Source organism: Ascaphus truei, chromosome 7 (assembly GCF_040206685.1).
Source record: "Ascaphus truei isolate aAscTru1 chromosome 7, aAscTru1.hap1, whole genome shotgun sequence".
In the NCBI taxonomy this organism is placed as follows: domain Eukaryota; kingdom Metazoa; phylum Chordata; class Amphibia; order Anura; family Ascaphidae; genus Ascaphus; species Ascaphus truei.
Window position 1 is genome coordinate 69,170,590 of NC_134489.1, and position 19,959 is coordinate 69,190,548.

The 19,959-nt window shown below is 39.4% G+C and overlaps 1 protein-coding gene across 4 annotated transcripts in view; it reads left to right on the forward strand.

Annotated features, from left to right (window-relative positions):
* SESTD1 (SEC14 and spectrin domain containing 1) overlaps positions 1 to 19,959 on the forward strand; it is a 151,251-nt gene that overhangs the window by 93,586 nt on the left and 37,706 nt on the right. For all 4 annotated transcript variants that reach the window (XM_075608930.1, XM_075608932.1, XM_075608931.1 and 1 more), the window contains exons 6-8: positions 3,011 to 3,124; positions 3,888 to 3,985; positions 6,513 to 6,568. In XM_075608930.1, coding sequence (XP_075465045.1) covers positions 3,011 to 3,124; positions 3,888 to 3,985; positions 6,513 to 6,568 — 268 coding nt within the window. The remainder of the gene's footprint in view (positions 1 to 3,010; positions 3,125 to 3,887; positions 3,986 to 6,512; positions 6,569 to 19,959) is intronic.

Sequence of the window (19,959 nt, forward strand, 5' to 3'; positions counted from 1 at the left end):
GATGGGGTGGAAGAGAGGAGGGGGTGGAAGAGAGGAGGGAGGGTGGAAGGCAGGAGAGAGGATGGGGGGAGGAAGGAGAATGGAGGGGGGAAGGGAGGAGATCAGGTTTTTTACAATACAGATTGTTTATCATTTGAGTTGTGTCTGTGCAAAACAATGTCTGGTTGACTACGAGACCATTACAACAGCCCATCATGGCACACAAGATTAATTGGAACGAGATCTGAGACATTCAGTGTCTAAACTTTTCTACCTGTCCCTATGGGACAAGTGACTTGATTGATTCTGATTCTTCTCATTTTAGGGTCAGGAAATATGGTAATGATCATGGCAGTAATGGACAAGAATAATTCTTCATGTTAAGAGTCTCCTTCCTTCATTACACAATATAGTAAACAAACATTTGTAATTAAATCAATAGTCAAAAAACATTGCAACATTTTCTCTAGATCCTCTCTTGAGAAAGACGGTAGCATTTGATCCCAGGTTTGTTTTCTGGAAATCTCAGATGTTTGGTAACATAGTATCACCAAGTACCTTTAACTCTCCGAGAGAGAGCTAGAAATCTTTTCCTGCACTCCTGGGATCATTTAGCTGCAGGCATTGCAAAATCTGTTCGCACTTACAAAAAAAAAAAAAAACAAGTTGAATAAAGACAAATCTAGCATTCTCAAAATATATTGTTTTATTACGTGCAATACTCATCATATTGTTTATCTTTAGAGTTGTAGCTGGGCAAATCAATGTCTGGTTGACTACGAGATTATGAAAACAGCGCATCATGGAACACGAGATGAATTGGAAAGAGATCTGACACATCCAGTGTCTAAACACTTTTCAAATTTAAAGTGGATAGCCATAGAGCATGTCAAGCCAATGAAGCGGGTGGGGATAGGACTAATAATCACAGAGATGCATTCTGGATTTTTACATTGGTACCTAAGGGGTTAAACTCAGAATAAGATTTGAAACATTTCTTCCCAACCCAATATATTTTCTGTAATTTGAAACATCTCGTTATCTACCCATGGGATGCACAATTTTTCCCTGTTGCGACCCCTTGCCTGCTTCCCTCCCTGCTCGCGCCCCCCTTCCCTTACCTTCTCTCCGGCGTCAAATGACCCCACGGAGTCATGTGATGTCACGTTGCCATGCCAATGTGACGTCACATGACCCTGACGCCGCGTTGCCATTGCTTCCCGCAATCCCCCGGCATTAATTTAAATGCCTTGGGGGAAGAGCGCGGGGCCTCTGCAACCGCCGTGCGCCCCTGAACAATCTTGCACCCCCCCAGTTTGCGCACCTCTGATCTACCCTATTACAGTAATACTCTGTGCTACATGAAGATGCTACAGTAGAGAAAAGCAAGTATGTATATGGTTCCTAATAGACATGTATTGATTTATACAGTTTTTGCCACTCCTATGTTATTCCATTTAGCAACTAATTGAACTCGTACATAGTTATATGGACGTGTGTTTCGAGATTTCATTTTGGAAGCTTCTCATCTGTTTACGATATATTTATTACACAAGCTCTATAAAACATTCCATTTGATTTTGTATATATTTAGATTACAATAGTGATTATAATCTAATGGTGAAATGTGTAATCTATTAGCGTTTTTCAAAACCGAGATTAAATCAGAATAGGTATAAATTATGAGTTGTATTACAAGTTTATTGATGTATACTGACTATTTTCAGCTGTTTTTTATTGGTATGTCCCGGGGGAGGGTGTTTTATGTGACTCCTCATCCAACAGTTCTTACTCCTTGAAAAAGAACCATGAATAGCTTTAACGGCATAGAAATTGTGAGGAACATGCTGATCAACATGAGTCTCCCATATTAAGTAGTAGACCACTTTTTAAGACCCAGAGAGCAGTCTACATAAAAAATATATTACAGAATCTGGGATGAATAAAGAGGTCAAGTATCTATTAGACATCCATTCTTCCAATCATTTATTTTTTTATTACAAGGTTCTAGCTTACAAGGTTCTAGCTATTAGTACTCTAAAAGTACAAGTTCAAGTGTGGCATTAGGAGTTCTGTTCCAAAAGCCCCGTAGCCAATAATGATTTAATGTATCGGTTTCTAACAAGCAACCAAAAAAATTAGAACTTGGGTTAAGCCTTTTGTCAAGCCCTGGGATTTAAATCTAGTGTTAAATGAATAAATGGACGACACATTTGAACCAATTTACATTATATCTTTAAGGTGCATTACAAGAATAATGGCTGTTGTGATTGCTCTAACATCTGAAAGAACAGTGAGTGAAATTCATGCCTTATCAGTTGTCGAACCATTTACAGTTGTTCATTTAGATCAGGTAGACTTTAGTACAAACCGATGGTGGTTTCTAGACTCCATTTAAACCAAGTGATAATTTTAGCATTTTTTGGCACTATTCTCCCTCTCCTACTTAAACCATCCCCACCCCCTCTCCACCCCAAAAGTGATATTGCTTGGATTTGGTCCGACAAACAAAAATCAATTTGGATGGAACAAAGATTTTTAGGAAAACAAACCAGTTTCGGGAAAAGGATGGGGGTACCTGGTGTCCAAGGACACACTCTCTAGACTGATTACGAAATGTATTAAGAAATTTTAATATCCCCCCCCCCTCCCAAAAAATAAAACCACCAAAAATGTTTTTATTAAGAAACGAGAAAGGCTTGATTTTTACCTCCATGCTACGCTCATTACATGATAACTGTGTCATACAGCACTCATAAGTATACCATTTCAAACTATAAAGAGAATGATGTTTGCTTCTTGAAGTGTTACAAGAAATGGTCAGTGTGATCGGTGTCATATGAAATAAAATGATTAATCTTTATTACAAGTGACACAAGATTGATGTTGGGGTCAAAAAGGTGTGTAGTGAAGACGAACATGTTTCTTACATATGATGCCACTTGATGTATTGCTTCAGGTCGCAGTACATTAAATGTTGGTTTTCCTGACTCCTGCCTTGTAAAAAGATATATTTGCTTTTACTTTATAGGTTATATTAGTGTCCGGTAACAAGCTAACACGGTACATAGAACCCTGCCAGCTGACAGAAGAATTTGGTGGGAGTCTTACCTATGATCATATGGATTGGTTGAATAAAAGGCTAGTAAGTATAACTTGCCCATCAGAAGTACCCTACTGGGTTTGGTGTTCAGTATTAATGTCTTGTGCCTAAATTGAAGTCCACACTTGAGGATAATTGGAGATATATGCTGGAAGACTTTAAATTGCCCAATTTAAAAAAATTATGTTAGAAATCCCTAGGTACTGTACCAGAAGTCCAGCGGCACCTGAGTGCCATTGGACTTCCCTAATTTGCGTCCATGTGATCACTTTGGTAACAATCACATGGCCACAACAACCCCCCGGTAACGAAAGTGGTAGTGGAATACCTTCAATTTCTGTTTCGATTCGGTTTAACCCTCCATTCCCGCCTAGGAAACGAGGAAAACACTGCTATGTACCTGGTAAGGCACCAGGTCCGCAGTGCGGCCTCATTGCAACACTGTAAAAAATAAAGTTATTCATCCCCACATCATATCCTTATCAGGTCATTATCAGATGTGTGTGTGTTTGTATATTATATATGTATCTTGATAATGGTCTTATGGAGAGAGAAACGTCTTTCAAACTGCAATAAAAACATGCTTTTCTTCATATAGCAAATTGAGAGTGCTGGTCATTTGGTGTGCGTACGTATGCACGCATCATCAAACTTTTCAATTTTGTTTGTATTATTGTTGTGTAGGATTAAGTAGCTACACATGGGATCTTTAAAGATAAGATGCACCCATCCTATGCCATTTACGGAAAATTCTTATTCTTTTGAAATAATAGTATTTTTTTTCCCCTCTGCAATTGCAACTTAGGTATTTGAAAAGTTCACTAAAGAGTCTACCTCATTGCTGGATGAACTCGCTGTTATCAACAATGGAAGCGATAAGGGCAGCCAGAACGAGAAAGAGAGGTTTGTGAAATTTACAGGTGGCACCATCCTGGGCCACCACAATATCATCATTTTAATTTGTGTACGTCACCTGCCTCCCAGAACCAACCAGGAAATAAGATAGGAAAATTGAAGGCCCTTTGCCAATTAAAAGTGAAATCCCACCAAAAAAGCAGCCATAACAGCAACGGTGTAAATAAATTAACAATCAAGTTGGCTTCCTTTGATTAAACTAACAATGCTAAAATAAAAGATTTGGTTTCTCAAAGTTAATTCCAATTTTGCATTTCTTCGGGATATCTGAATGGAGGAGTATTTGTCAATCAAATGCACCCTTACCCTGTTACCAGAGGACCAATAAAAGATATGGGGAGGTGGAGAGCGAGGCTCAGGCTGTGCAAGCATTTCTTGAACACCAGTGATAACAGACAAAATGGAGCAGCCACAGGAAATGAAACGCCTCCCAATTCTTGGCTCGCCTTGTTTTCAAACAAAATATATTTTTTAAATACTTTAGTGTAAGATTTTTGTAATCAAAATTGTAAAAATGGCCTCAGTTGCCAATATGTAGCCCTTAAACATGTGACTGAGTCTCTGATTCAGTCACCTGTGCTGAAGATGGGATATCCTGAAAACTTGACCTGTTGGTTGGCATTTGGGAACTGGAGTTGTGCACCCCTGCTCGACAGAGCCTTAAACTTACTGAAATGTGGGCTGTGTGTGTCCTGTAGTGTTTTGCCTCACTAATAATTTACCAACCACACTTCATCTATCTTTGTGCTTGAAGAGGATTTGAGAATATTATTAGTAGACAGTTGATGTTGATTATAAGTTTGTGAGGTATCCAAAAATGTATTAAATACCTAATTGTTCAGGGCATCAGGAGCCAGTCCAGAACTAAATGGGAGAAGAGGTCTAATCTTGTTTTTTGGGGGGGGGGGGGAGAGAGAGGGGGACAAATGCACTTAGCAGAGAGAATTTTATTTTTAAAACACTGATATAATTGGCTTTCTTGAAAAAAGATTTAATCGCCCTTAAAGCTGCAGTTCAAGCTGCCGTTCTTTTAAATAATATATTTGTTTTTTCCCATTCAATATGCGCATCAATACAATCTGCACACTGACAAGTGATTAGCTAAGCTGCAGATTAATCCGTTCTCCTGTAATCAATCACTTGCTCTGGGCTATTTAATTCAGTTCTTGCACAGCATTCTGGGCAATGTAGTCCTGGAATATGATTGAATGGGCAGTTTCTAGATACAATTGGTGCACTGCTAGAGAGAGCCTAACAGAAGGGGAAGGGGGCTGTCACTTTAGAAATGCTTCCTACATTAGAAACATTAAAAATGTCTTTAAAAACATTTTTTTTATTGCTACATGTAAAGTATTTTCTCATAGTACAGAACTGATTTATTAAAAAAAAAACACATGTAGGATATTGCTTGAACTGCTGCTTTAAATTAAAAATTGCACATATTTGTGTCCTATAACAAATCAGAATGATTTCCTGTTTAATTGGGACACTGTAATTTTTATGTTATCAACCACTCATTATCTTCCAACATCAACTACTTGGCTAATGATAATTTCATGATTACTTCCCAAGAACAAAAAGGCAATAGCAAGATGGGTGACACTTTGCCTTTGGAAAAGTAAGTTTCACAAACCTTAAATTGGGAAGCATTCAGTTTTATTTTTTTTAACGTTAATTCTGGCATATGATATTTTGGGATGCAATTAGTGTTTCTTTACACTGTAGTGGAAAGTTCTTAAATATTGTACAGTATTATTCTTCACCATATGCCACATAATGTTTCTCTTTTATGATTTACTTGGGGTGGCTTTTCTTTTCACCGATTCACTTTATTTTTTTATTTTTTTTAACCCTATAAAGAGGGTGAAGTATTTAATCTGTTGGCTAAAGTTTCAATCTTTATTGCAACCAATAGCGTAGTGTTCACCCATCTTTATACTGCTTTGTGAAGGCACACAAGGGGATTATGCATGGTGGGCATGTGTGGTTTTACAGACATGTTTGATAAAAGTGAAGATTAAAACAGCAATTCTGCCTGGGAACTTTTGAAAATAATTTTTTACCTGAACCGTGGTATCCCCTGGAGCCAATTGAGCTGATCCATGGACCCGGTTTCAGAAATGTATAGATTATTTTTTTTGTACTGGTTTGTCGCACACAAAAACAAATATGGCAGCAGGCTACAAACATGCCAATTGGTATTGGTTTATATTTACCAATAGAATGCCACCACATCATCTCCTGACTGACCCACAGTGGCCATATTGATTTCCCAATTTGCCCAGTGCAACCAGAGTCTACCCTGGGCTCCCCGCTCTAGAACGCCTTTAAGATTTGTCCTTGACTAGCTTGTCCTGAGAGAGTATGTCCCAAAGGTTTAGTGAAATCAATCAAGAAATTGTAGAGAGTAACAGCTCCCCCCTATTACAAAACGGCTTACATTCTGTTTAAAAATTTTTTTTCATGCATTAATAGTAAGCCATTTCTACATAAATATTTGCATTTTCATTTCAAGGTCTATGGATTTCAATTTCCTTCCTTCTGTTGACCCAGAGACTGTTCTACAGACGGGTAAGAGGTTTTTTTTGCTTTTAATGTGAGATCTAATTATCAAATTACTATATAGATATAAATATGTACATATGGTGCTGTACACAATAGAACAATACAATAACAAAATACTCCTGCCTCAGAGTTTCCAGTTTTAGTCTTGTTGGTGCCTGAGTTAAAGAAACATAATTCTAAGGTCATGGATCTGGGGATGGTGTTAAATCAAATGTCTTTGCTACATGCGTGAGCAATTTAACCAAATAGTAATTCCTTCGCCCAGTAAATTATTTACTGAGTAAGTAGTGGCTATTTCATTTAGCCACTGTTACTGGATACTTTTGAATGTAGAATATACCCAGCAATGTGGTTTTAGTTTTTAATTAAACACTTAAACGTCTCTATATATAATTTTGGTTATGGTGTGCTACCACCTTCTTTTTAGAACACACACACACGCCTTTTTGTACGGATGCATACCTAAGGCTTTTATATAGATGTAGACATGCAGTGTATTTAAATGTTCAAATTAATATGAACCACTGGAGTTCAGGAAGGTGGAGGAGAGGGGGACTTGGATTAGTGAAATCTGAACTTGCCCATCCATATTGAAACATATAGAATGGTATAGGGTAAAAGTGTCAGTGGTCCAACATCCCTAGTTTTCCTAATAAGGGGAGAGATGTTGGTCGCCTGCTTTTTATATTTTCTCGTCTCTGTACCATGTTAAGTCTACAAGTTACAATACATTAACAGTGGGAGTGCTTGCCCTCCTTTCAAGTTTTTGTGTATATGTACAGTATATATGTTGAGGGGGAGGGTGGGACAACATTTTAAAAACTTGTTCAAAGCAAACATTTTGTTGAGTGGTACCCGCACCCTCCCTGTCACACTTTCTCACTCTCGCCGACACTGACATCATTGAGATTAGGGACGGGCAGAGTCCTTGAGCTCTCCTTCTCTCCTTTCCCCAAGCCTCACGCACTCTGCTTCTCCCCACCCCCCTCACCCCATACCCCTGCATGCCACACACTGCGGTGCTAACGACCTGTCAGCAGTCACCACCGTGGCTGTTTTGATATCGTACTAAGCTAGCTGAATCTGGCGTGCTGTTGCCGTTTGCGGCAGGCCAGTGAGCTTTGCACCGTAACACAAGCCCCAGGGGTTAGTTTTAGACATTTTTTTCTATCCCTGATATAATATAATAATAGCATGTTTTTGTATAGCGCTGCTAGTTATACATAGCGCTTTACAGAGACATTTTGCAGGCACAGGTCCCTGCCCCGTGGAATTTACAATCTATGTATTTCACCGGGAATAGAACCAGGCTCCCCTGCTTCAAACTCTCAGTGCCACTCAGTGTCTTTTACTCACTGAGCCACTCCCTCGTGTGTGTGTGTGTGTGTGTGTGTGTGTGTGTGTGTGTGTGTGTGTGTGTGTGTGTGTGTGTGTGTGTGTGTGTGTGTGTGTGTGTGTGTGTGTGTGTGTGTGTGTGTGTGTGTGTGTGTGTGTGTGTGTGTGTGTGTGTGTGTGTGTGTGTGTGTGTGTGTGTGTGTACATTTGTCTTCCTTTTTCTCATACATTGTGAAATGCTCAGTGACTGCAAATAATGTAAATTAACCACCTTTCATGTTAATTTCCTCTATTGCAATTTTTTTCAATGTCATTTATGACTTTGCCCTTAACTCTGCATAATACCAATCAATGTAGAATTCTTTATTTTGTTACACATACAGAGTATATATTATGTCTCTTAGGAGGTTTGCAGTTGTTGTTTTAAATGTTTGTATAGGCTGAAAAAAAATAAGGATTAAACATTTATTGAATTATGAGTCTGATGATAAAGGAGTGATTCTGCCTGCATTTTTATTTAATGCATAGTTGGGAAGCAGCGGTCTCCGACACTGAACCGCTTTAATTTCAGTTTCGAGGACCCACCTGCTTCCCGAGATACCTCCGAAGGGGCCCTCCAGTACAATTCCCTGCTGGGGAAATAAAATTAAGGTTTAAATGTAACGCGGGCCATGGGAACTTGTCTTCACTTTGATCTGCATTTCGCAGGAGCTTGGAATTACCCGCAGCACCTATGGCTGTATCTCAGGAAGTATGGGTCCCCAGAATGGAAATTACGTTCCACTCCAGAGACCCCCTGTGTCATACTGTACCCACAGCACTGATGGAGCGGCCGTTATTCGAACACTTCACGCGTCATGTACATCGGAATCCCGATTTGAAACCGCAGGATGAATTCCAGCCTTCCTGCACTAAGATGCGAGCGCAGCGAGTGCAGAAAAACGAATTTTAGTGTTCTGGCTATTAAAAACATGAAATTGACACAGTAGCACAGTACTGTACACATTACAATTCATCCATTTTATTGCAAAATAAGAAACAGAATCCATGAAATTCAAACAAAATATCCGCGATAACCGCGGGTGCCTGGGGTGATTGGCCGCGTTCATGCTGCGTGGAGAACAGCAGATAACGCAAAATCGGCGCCGAGATGTGTTCGAATAACGGCCGCTCCATCAGTATGCTAAAAAAAGGAGGTACATTCCCCTCTGAGTGCTCCTTTATTAGTGGGTGAAGGGCAGATTTGACAGTGTAATATTTTCATAACATCGTTTTCATGAAAATACGTAGAGGCAATTTATTTTTTAAATACAAAAAAGTTTTTTATTCTGTAAAAAGATCAAATCTAAAGTGCATTAGTGGGCCACAATTCAACATTGAAATAAAGATACATTTATGCTCCTAGTTATGTATTCAATACAACATAAATATGCTTTTAATCTAAGGATGCATTTACCACTAATGCCGTAAAGATAGGTTAATTTCTCTTCAACTTTTACTTGGAAATCTCTTATGAAAAGGACTTATTTCTTTGATGGCCTTTAATATTTATTTTTTTTAAATTGCAGCTGTGACCTATTTTGCACAACTCCTATTTTAAGCCCAGTGCTCCACATGGACACCACTTTACTTGACCTAATTCATCCTATCCCTGCTATAGCACAGGACTTCTCATTCTTGTCCGTATTTAACCACGAATACATAAAGCATCGCATTTCAGTGGAAAAGTACAGATTGCAAGATGTTCGTCTATATGCAATTCTGTCAGACAGCAAAAGTGAGACCCACTCCAAAGTAGGGACACCCACTGCTAATAACTTGTCTCTATAGGTTTTAACTTGTATTTCACACATGTTTAAGCCTATCTTGCCCAACAATTTACAATATTGGAAGCTTTAAAAAAAACAAAAAGTGTACGGAAGAAGATCCACAATAAAAGAACATTGATCCTCGTGGGTTGAATGATCCATTATATTTCCTCTTCAACTTTAACTAGAAGTGGAGTACCTGTTTTTCCAATAGTTCACATTAATTCCTCACTGCAATGGTTTTCTTACTTCAAGAACTCCCCATCATAAGACTTTGGAAGATAAACGGAGGTACCTTCATGTACTGTTTACAAGATCGCAAGCAATTAGATATTGATTTTTACACACTTGCTGTGAAAATCAATATCTCATGAAAGAAGCAGCTTCAACTACTTTGACTTTTTTTGTATCCTGTAACTTAATACAAAAGCTCAGGTAATACATATGTGGTAGTAATACTTTGTGTTCCCCTTCATCTAGCTCAGGGGTCTGCAACCTTTCAAGGTAGAGCATTTTTTCTTCTTCTTTCTCTCGCTTTGACCAAAATATTTAGAGAGCCGCAACACATGCATGAATATGAATTCTCCCCCACAAACACATAATGCATACATACATGTACTGCACACTAATAGGTATATTACCATTAACATGCGACAAATTTCCATCAGAATTGGGGCTTTATTTTTTCATTATTTTCTTGCCCCAACCTCATTCCATCCCCCACACTCAATTCAAGAATTTTAAGTTGGGTGCAGTAAGTGACCTGGTCTGGTCCCGCGTTGGAATGGCCAAGAGGGTGGATGCGGACATCCGGCGCTCCACACCGACATGGTTAAGAGGAAGGGGAGGGAAGGTTTTGGCTGCAAAGTGAGGGCCCCCTCATGCCGGCCAGGTTCCCGGACAGAGCTACATGTATTTAGTCAAAGAGCCGCGGGTGGCAGACCCCTGATCTAGCTAGTACAAATGCTAATCCTATTTGGTAAACTTTAAATAAAAAAAGTTTATATATTTATTAAATGCTTCAATGTGAAAACCTTTCAGTAGTTTTATATTTTGGGGGAATATCTATATAAAATAATGTAGATGACTGTTTCCTAGTACTGCTCTGTAACGAAGCCCTGTGTAACTATGAAATTGCTGCGCCATTCTTTCTGCGAATTGGGTATATACCCTAAATGGATTAGATATCTTTTATAGATTCAGTTGTACTTTTCAGAGTTCACTGTGAGGGCCTACATTCTTTTGAATATCTAAAAACTTAATACCATTGAAAATGTGCTCCTTGTATTTGTTAAGAAGTGACACTGCATCTTTTAAAGAAGCAATCCAAGCAACGCGTTTTTGTAAATAGGATTGAGGTGTGGGGTCTCTGGAGCTGAACCCCATTATTTTCTGCTCTGTGCACCCCCTGCTTCCCGAGACACTTAGGTGGTAGAAGCGCCGGCTGGGCTAACTGGGGTTCTTGTGATAGTGTCTTCAAAGCTCCTGCGGGCCAATAGGAAGCCGTGACATCATCCCTTGCGCCTTCCTATTGGCCAGCGTGACCGGAACCTATTAAACAGTACAGATATTCCAGCAACGCCTATGTAGGTGTATCTCAAGGAGCAAGGGGTTCCCGGAGCTGAAATGAATGGGGTTCAGCTCAGGGGATCCCCTTAAATCCTTTTTTTTAAATTATTATTATTTTATTAATACACCACATGCTACGCTTGGATTGCTCCTTTAAAAATGGTAGGAGATGGTTTGCCTCTAGGAATATCACATCTATAAATACATCAGAAGGCATGCATGATGTGCAAAAACAGGGGGATTTTTGCAACTCCATCGGCTTGCTAAGATCCTCACATCTTCTGACACACGGGAGCAAAGTGCAGTCATTTCCTAGAACTACACATCCCTGGAGTGTCATACTGCATTTATATGTTGAACTACAGGGCCATTTATTGGAAATGTAAAGAACAGAGCTCGGACTACGCAGCTTTGATTCATTTTAAAATCCTATAAAGTAGTCCCTAGCTAGAGCGCTCGGTTGCTCTTATTTTGTCAGTAAATGAGGTGTGTGTGTTTGTATATATAGAATTCTGATCTGAGCAAAATGTGGAGGCAACATCAATCCATCATTATGGCAGTGAAATGAAGGCACGCCTTGAGGATGCCAACAAAAAAATCACTGAGAAGTAGGCCCTAAGGGCCAGTCCTTATACGGTATATAGATAGATACAGCTAATTATTTATGCCAATCATGAAATGATTACCAGCACCAAAGGGTAAAAGTAGAATAAAAAATATGACTTTATTGATGCATGAAGCACACCAAGATTCATGGATGTGACTCGTATCAATAGTTGTATTCTACTTTTGTCCTCAGGTGCTGGTAATTATTTAATGATTGGGATGAATAATTATATCCATAAATAATAAACAAGCGCACTAAATACCGTGTTAATTTTGTGTTCTAAATGCATATATAAATGTACTTTTAAATTTAAAAAATCAAAATGAATGGCACAGAATTGGGACAATGTGAAAATGAAAAACAAAATAAGTGTCTCAAATCTAAGGTCCAAATTATGTCACCACTTCGTGTTAAAACATATACCAAAAGTGTAACAATTCCTTTTGCTTTACTCCTTCAATCCTATACAGCAGCGGTGCGCAATCTGTGGGGCGCGACCCCCAGGGGGGGCGCGAGACTGCCGACGGGGGGCGCGGGGTTTACAGAGGCCCCGCGCGCTTCCCGAAGGCACTTAAATTAAGTGCCGGGGGAGCTGCAGGGCCTCTGTAAACCATACTTACCCGTGGCTCCGGCGGCTTCCTCCCGGCGTCGCCATGACAACGCGGCGTCAAAATGACGCTGCGAGGTCATGTGACGTCACGTTGCTATGGCAACGTGACGTCATTACGCCGGAGCGCGGGTAAGTTGAGGTTGGGGGGGGCGCGGGAGCGAGGGGACAGCCGTCAGGGGGGCGCAGGGAAAAAAGTTTGCGCCCCCCTGCTATACAGTATAGAGTCTAACTCTTTCTACTAAAGAGTATTTCTTTAGTTGCATCTTTTCAAGTAGATACAATAGTAGCAGAATGTAACTTGTGGCTCCTGCAGCTTTCTCATAGAAGATGCTCCAGATTTCAGGGAAACATGGAAGACAGAAGAGAAGAGCAAAGTGCCTCAGAGGGTAAAAGCATTTCGAATAAAAATATAGAGATTACAGATACCTGTAATCTCTTTTTTTGTCATCAATGATTTTGTGCTCTGAGGCACTTTCTCCAAAATCTCTTGGACAAAACATATTATACATTGTGTAATACAGAGAGGAAAGATTTCCTTAACATTTTTATAATACTTTTTTGTTGTACATGCAATTCTTATACATTAGATTTAAATATTGAACATTATAAACGTTTCTCGTGTCTTTCTAATTGTATTTTATTTATCTATTTCCTCTTCTAGTACTTTTATAGCATGTTTCTTTGTCCCAATTTTGTATTTAATAAGCTGTTCACTTTCTTATTCTTTGAGTTCTATATGAGTCATTGTTCCTTTATTCAATTTAATTTTAAACTTGTAACTTCAAATCTCAACTTCAACTTTAAGTCGAGGGTATCAGTTTTTAAATGTAGTCCTCAAATGATGGTACGGGTTAGTCTAATATAGTCCTTAGTTCTTCCTGTTCTTAGCTTGAAATGGTTTCCAGGAACCAATTACATTTGGTATTGTGATCCTCCGATATGGACTCGGGTGTTATTTCCAGTTTTATTTTGACTAGGGTGATTATTTTGAGAATTCGAGATCTTACTAGTTGTTGGTGGCTCTGGATTTATCAATTTTGTCATAATTCCTAGCTGCTAGTAGAATTATTTCAGTTGGCTGGATGGCATTTCTATTATAATTGAACATACAGGGTTCTATATTAGCAAATATCATGGGGATCAGGTGTTTTTCCCACTGAATTTTAGTTATTACGGAGGTATATTGTAAAACCTGGTCCCAAAACACTGATATTGCATCACAATACCAGAAACAATGTTTGAGGTCAGCCCCCTTAGTCCCATATTTAGTGCATATGGTAATTTCTGTCTCTAGACCTCTGAGGCACTTTGAACATCACTTTTTTTTTTTTTCTCTGTCGTGTGTGTGTTTACTTATATTGCCCGGTGGGGGGTGTCCAAAGTAGGTAGGTAAAGGTAATTCTTGAAGTTTTGGCAACACAATTGTGTGACCACTACACACTCCCCCTCCTTCCCCCCCACTCCCCTGCCTTCCTGCTCGTCTGCAGCCTCCTATCCGCCATCCACAATTTCTATAAGCAAGTCAGCTGTGTTGTACCTGGTAGGCTATATATCTGGCTGGTGACCTCATAATAAGTTTGCCATCTTGTACAGCTGAACCTTTGTACAGAAACATACCTAAGCCTTTTATATAGATATGATATACAAAGTCATGGGCCAAACACACCAAAACTCCACTTATGCTCTTCCTTTTAATCCTACTAAATAGCATGCCAAGTTTGATGGCTCTAGGATTAAGCGTGTGGATTTGTATAGCCGGATAACCAAACTAACTTTCTGAATTACAGTATAGTATAGATTGTTTAAACTTTTGTGGCCTGTACAGTACCATCATCCTATTGTCTGTAATTTATGTGTTTTTTGGGCAATAATTAGGGGGGAGGGGTTATAGTAGTCTGGCATCAGATGCCTAACAGACCATTAACTTGAGTATGCGGGCGGTAAGGTTTCTTCCAGAGCCGAAAGGTGCCATAGGACAGAAGACTGCACATATTGGCCCATAGTGCATAATATACATAATTTCACTAACTTCGCAAATCTTAGCCATAATTTTAACCTGTAACCAGTGCGCAAATATATTATTGTGTCTTATGGCGCCAACCAAAAATTGAGTTCCAAAACATTTAAAAAATGTTGGCGAATGAATTTCATTAGAGTTCATCAAGGCCATTTTTCCTCAATTTGAACTTATTTATTTATTAAAAAATGTTACGAGGAAAAGCTACCTATAATACATTGAGTTACCTCTCGTTTTCAAGTATGTCCTGGGCACAGAGTTATGATGACAATACATGGGGTACATGGATTTGTTCCTATAACATACACGTAGTTTGGCATAGGATTTAGATGTCAGAATAATATTAGTTGTTTCTGATCTGTAACTCTGTCATTGGTAGCTTTTGAAATTTAGACGTGGTCCCAAATACCATCGTTACAGTTTTGTTAGTGTTTTAAAACAATTTATTTTGGGAAATCCAATTTTCAAGTCTTAAAAAATCAGATTGAAGTACAGTATGTGTTCAAGGTCGGAGAGGCTAGGTCGGTGTGTGTATAAGATTGTCATTCGCATACAGTACACGTGCATTGAAGCTCCCGTACAAATTGTAGGTAGATAATTAATGAAGACTGAAAAGAGTAGTAGCCCCAGAACAGAGACTTGCAGGTGACATCCAAGGGGTTGGACACATATTGGTATCTATCTGACGGGTAGGAGTAAAAACCATTTAATGCTTGTTTCCCCTATTCCAGAACACTGAAGCTTGTTTAATAAGATATTAAAAGCTTTGGCAAAATCTAGGAATATTGCAACAGTAAATTGTTCCAATTCCATTCCACACAGTATCTCATTGCAAACTTTTAAGAGGGTAGTTACCATAGTGTGTTTTGGGCAAAAGTGAGTTGGTTAAGGAAATTTATTTTAATATAGCAATCATTTAATTGGAAGTGGACACATTTTTTCCTTGACTTTGGATAGATTGGCCTGTAGTTTGAGACTGTTCTTGTCACCACTTTTGAAGATTCGGTCAACTCTGGCAGTTTTCCAGGTCTCGTGATATGGCCTGTAGACAAAATAGAGTTGATTAGGAGGATAAGCAGGGATAATATGAAACACAAACAAAGACAACCACAAAACAAAACTGCAAACAAGATGCATGCCATCGTAAGCAAATAACATGATGTACAAAAAGAATAAGTACAGGCATACCCCGTTTTACATACACCCGCTTTACGTACACTCACAAGTACGTACATTTTTTTTTGTTGCACCATACCCCTGTGTACGTACACGTACACGTGCTTCGCGAGTACGGACACCAGGGGGCAGCGTGCGCAACTCAACACTCCTGCAACCTCCTTCATGCTTGTCTTCATTATGGAGCGCTCGATCTCCCTGTTCCCTCTGCCCTCCCATCTGTGTCTGTTCCCCCTCCCATCTTTGTCCGTTCCCCCTCCCATCTGTGTCCGTTCCCCCTCCCATCTGTGTCCGTTCCCCCTGCAATCACGCTTCCTAAAGCAGCAGCTAAACCAGTGAGTCCGCTTCCTCCTTCTCCCTTCTCCCCCCTCCTCCCTCCTCAGAGCTCTGCGAAGCTTTGCATGTGATGTGAATAGACTGCAGTGTGAGGGGGAGAAGATCTTCTGCTGCAGTCTTTGCTTGCTTGTGTGTGTGACTGTGTGTGTGACTGTGTGTGTGACTGTGTGTGACTGTGTGTGACTGAGTGTGACTGAGTGACTGTGTGTGTGACTGTGTGACTGTGTGACTGTGTGACTGAGTGACTGTGTGTGACTGAGTGACAGTGTGTGACTGAGTGACAGTGTGTGACTGAGTGACAGTGTGTGACTGAGTGACAGTGTGTGACTGAGTGACTGTGTGTGTGACTGAGTGACGGTGTGTGTGACTGAGTGACGGTGTGTGTGACTGAGTGTGTGACTGAGTGTGTGACTGAGTGTGTGACTGAGTGACTGAGTAACTGAGTGTGTGACTGAGTGAGCGTGTGACTGAGCATGTGACTGAGTGACTGAGCGTGTGACTGAGTGACTGAGCGTGTGACTGAGTGACTGAGCGTGTGACTGAGTGCGTGTGTGTGTGACTGAGTGCGTGTGTGTGTGACTGAGTGCGTGTGTGTGTGACTGAGTGCGTGACTGAGTGAGAGAGAGACAGAGAGACTGAGTGAGAGAGAGACAGAGAGACTGAGTGAGAGAGAGACAGAGAGACTGAGACAGAGAGAGAGAGAGACTGAGTGAGAGAGAGAGACTGCGAGAAGGAGAGAGCTGCTATACAGTACTGACCCGCGTGCGCGCCTCTCACCTCCTTGCTTCCTCCCATTCATTTTATTTGAATAAAGCCTACTGTATTTATTTTGGTTACAAATGCATTATTTACATCAGTTATGCACGTGTATGATGTTTGCAGTACAGTACATGCATTGTAAAGTGGAAAAAAGGCAGTGCTTCACTTTAAGTACATTTTCACTTTACATACATGCTCCGGTCTCATTGCGTATGTTAAAGCGGGGTATGCCTGTATATAAAGAAAAAAAAACACAAACATATAAAGGAATACCAGGTAAAAAGGTAGATACAAAAAAAAGAAAAGTAATAAAGTACATGGTACAATACATCCCAAACAGGGTGAAAAAAACGCTGATGACATAACATAATCACAATAATGCATCATATTATTTAAGAAAGGGACCTAGTTCGACCATTTGATTGAAACCCAAAGGGGCCTTACTTTGAAACGTAAAAATACAAAATTGTTCCCTTTGTTGCAGCCTAATGTCTCGATGGGCACCTCAAGGGACCCATCAAGGGAACAATTTTATATTTTTACCTTTCACAGTAAGGCCCCTTTGGGTTTCAATCAAATGGTCAAACTAGGTCCCTTTCTTTAATAATATGATGCATTATTGTGATTTGTTGAAGAAAATTTGCTCCAAGCGCACAGATCATGATTTATAGAGCATAGAAGAAAAGAAAAAAAAAGCAATGTTTTTACAATGATCTCTTTAAAGTGTTGTGATATATGCACATGTGACTTCTTAAAACAGGTTGTAAAATTTTATATTGAAAGTGTCCAAGCTATGTATGTTTTATTCCAAACAGTCTTCTTTTTCAGAGTAAAAAAAAACAAGTTGGGTGCAAAACATAATTAATTAAAACAGACAACAAAAAATATAGAATGAAAATGGCAGCTGACAAGTAGCTTGCTTTGATAAAAATCTCTGATCTCAATCCCACCTAGAGATTAAATGAGTCTAGGGAAGTCCCAATAAGTGCAGATTGATAAAGCGTAAGCTCTGTTTGGAGAAACGTTCGAGAGGGGAAGAAGGTGGATCCTCGCTTGCTCCCCTGTGCAGTCTTTTATCCCACAGTCACACGGACCGTTTGAGGTAATCAATATGAGGCTCCCTGTGCACTCCTCAGTTTAAACGGGACACAATCCTGTACTCATACATATCAGCAGAATAGGGACGACGACGGCACATTTTCTTGCCCTTCGTTGGTAGTCAGCCCAGGTCGGTAGGTGCTATGAAATAGAAGCTCTGAGGAAGCCAGGCGTTGTCTATTGTTTAGTGGGATCAATAGTCTGGAGAGACACTTCAGACTCTCAGAACAGCTTGTCTCCACTGCAGACAGAACACTCATAGAACCTTATAGGGATTTATTATGTTATGTCATCAGTGTTTTTTTCAAACTGTTTCTGATGTACTGTACCATGTACAGTAGTTTATTCCTTTTCTATCTCTTATTAACTAGTATTCCTTTGTTTTGTGGTTTGTGTTTTTATCCTTTTATTTGATCTTTTTGTACATCATGTTATTTGTTTACGATAGTATGTATCTTGTTGGCAGTTTTGTGGTTGTCTTTGGGTTTCATATTTCGTTTAACGGTTAATTGGTTACCACTTTAATAGCCCCTACATATGGCTGCTAATGGTTTCATGAGGCTGCCCTCCTGACGAAGTGTATGATGCGAATCGCGTAGTGGCCGTCTCAGCACGCTGTCACATCACCGTATCAGTGTCTCCGGTTGGCTTCTGACTATCCATACTATCAGAAACTGGTTTCAGTGGTGTTGTGTCTCCTTGTGGACCCTCACCGCAAGGAAGTTGTATCTCTACCAGCCAGACACGTTTCTAGTGTGATAACAGCGGGGGTGCCGATGTAATTACTACTTTATGTGAGTTTTTAATATTTTGCTATTTTTGGTCTATAAACTATATTTTTACTTATCCAGTCTTTTGTTGCGCTCCTTTCTTGTTTTTCCATTCTTTACATTAACGGCAGTTAAATGTGGAATTCCTTGGAGAGTGTAATGCCACTCAATAGATATCTTTTTTTTTTTAAATTGGATATTTTCGAAAGGAAATGTATACAGGGATATACCAAATATATATATATTTTTATATATATATATATATATATATATATATATAAAGGGGATGGACAATCTAACTTATGAGGAGAGGCTAGCTAAATTAGATTTATTTACATTAGAAAAGAGGCGTCTAAGAGGGGATATGATAACTATACACAAATATATTTGGGGACAGTACAAGGAGCTTTCAAAAGACGTATTCATCCCACGGGCAGTACAAAGGACTCAGGGCCATCCCTTAAGGTTGGAGGAAAGGAGTTTTCACCAGCAACAAAGGAAAGAGTTCTTTACAGTAAGAGCAGTTAAAATGTGGAATTCATTACCCATGGAGACTGTGATGGCAGATACAATAGATTTATTCAAAAAAAGGTTGGACATCTTTTTAGATGTGAAAGGTATACAGGGATATACCAAATAAGTATACATGGGAAGGATGTTGATCCAGGGATTAATCCGATTGCCAATTCTTGGAGTCAGGAAGGAATTTATTTTTCCCCTTATGAGATATCATTGGCTGATATGTCACTGGGGTTTTTTGTTTGCCTTCCTCTGGATCAATGAGTAAGTATAGATATAGGATAAAGTATCTGTTGTCTAAATTTAGCATAGGTTGAACTTGATGGATGTACGTCTTTTTAAACCTCATCTACTATATATGTAACTATGTAAATAAGTAAACATGGGAAGGATGTTAATCCAGTGAGATCTGATTGCCATTATTTGGAGTCAGGAAGGAATTTATTTTTCTCCTTATTAGACATCATTGGATAATGTTTCACTGGAGTTTTTTGTTTGCCTTCCTCTGGATCAAAAGACTGTAAATAGAAATGTAGGATAAGTGTCTGTCATCTAACTTTAACATAGGTTGAACTTGATGTTCTTTTTTTCAACCTTATCGACTATGTAACTATGCAACCTCTATATGGCTTGTCCTGGGCAGCCCTTGAATGTGTACGGTTATCAAAGGTAAACAAAAAGAAAGCCACAGAGTTTAATATTCAATGTAGTATTAAAAACCATGGTAGAGAAAATGAGAACATTAGAATATTTCTGTCATTCTAAATTAGACTCTATATCAGATTATTTTTAA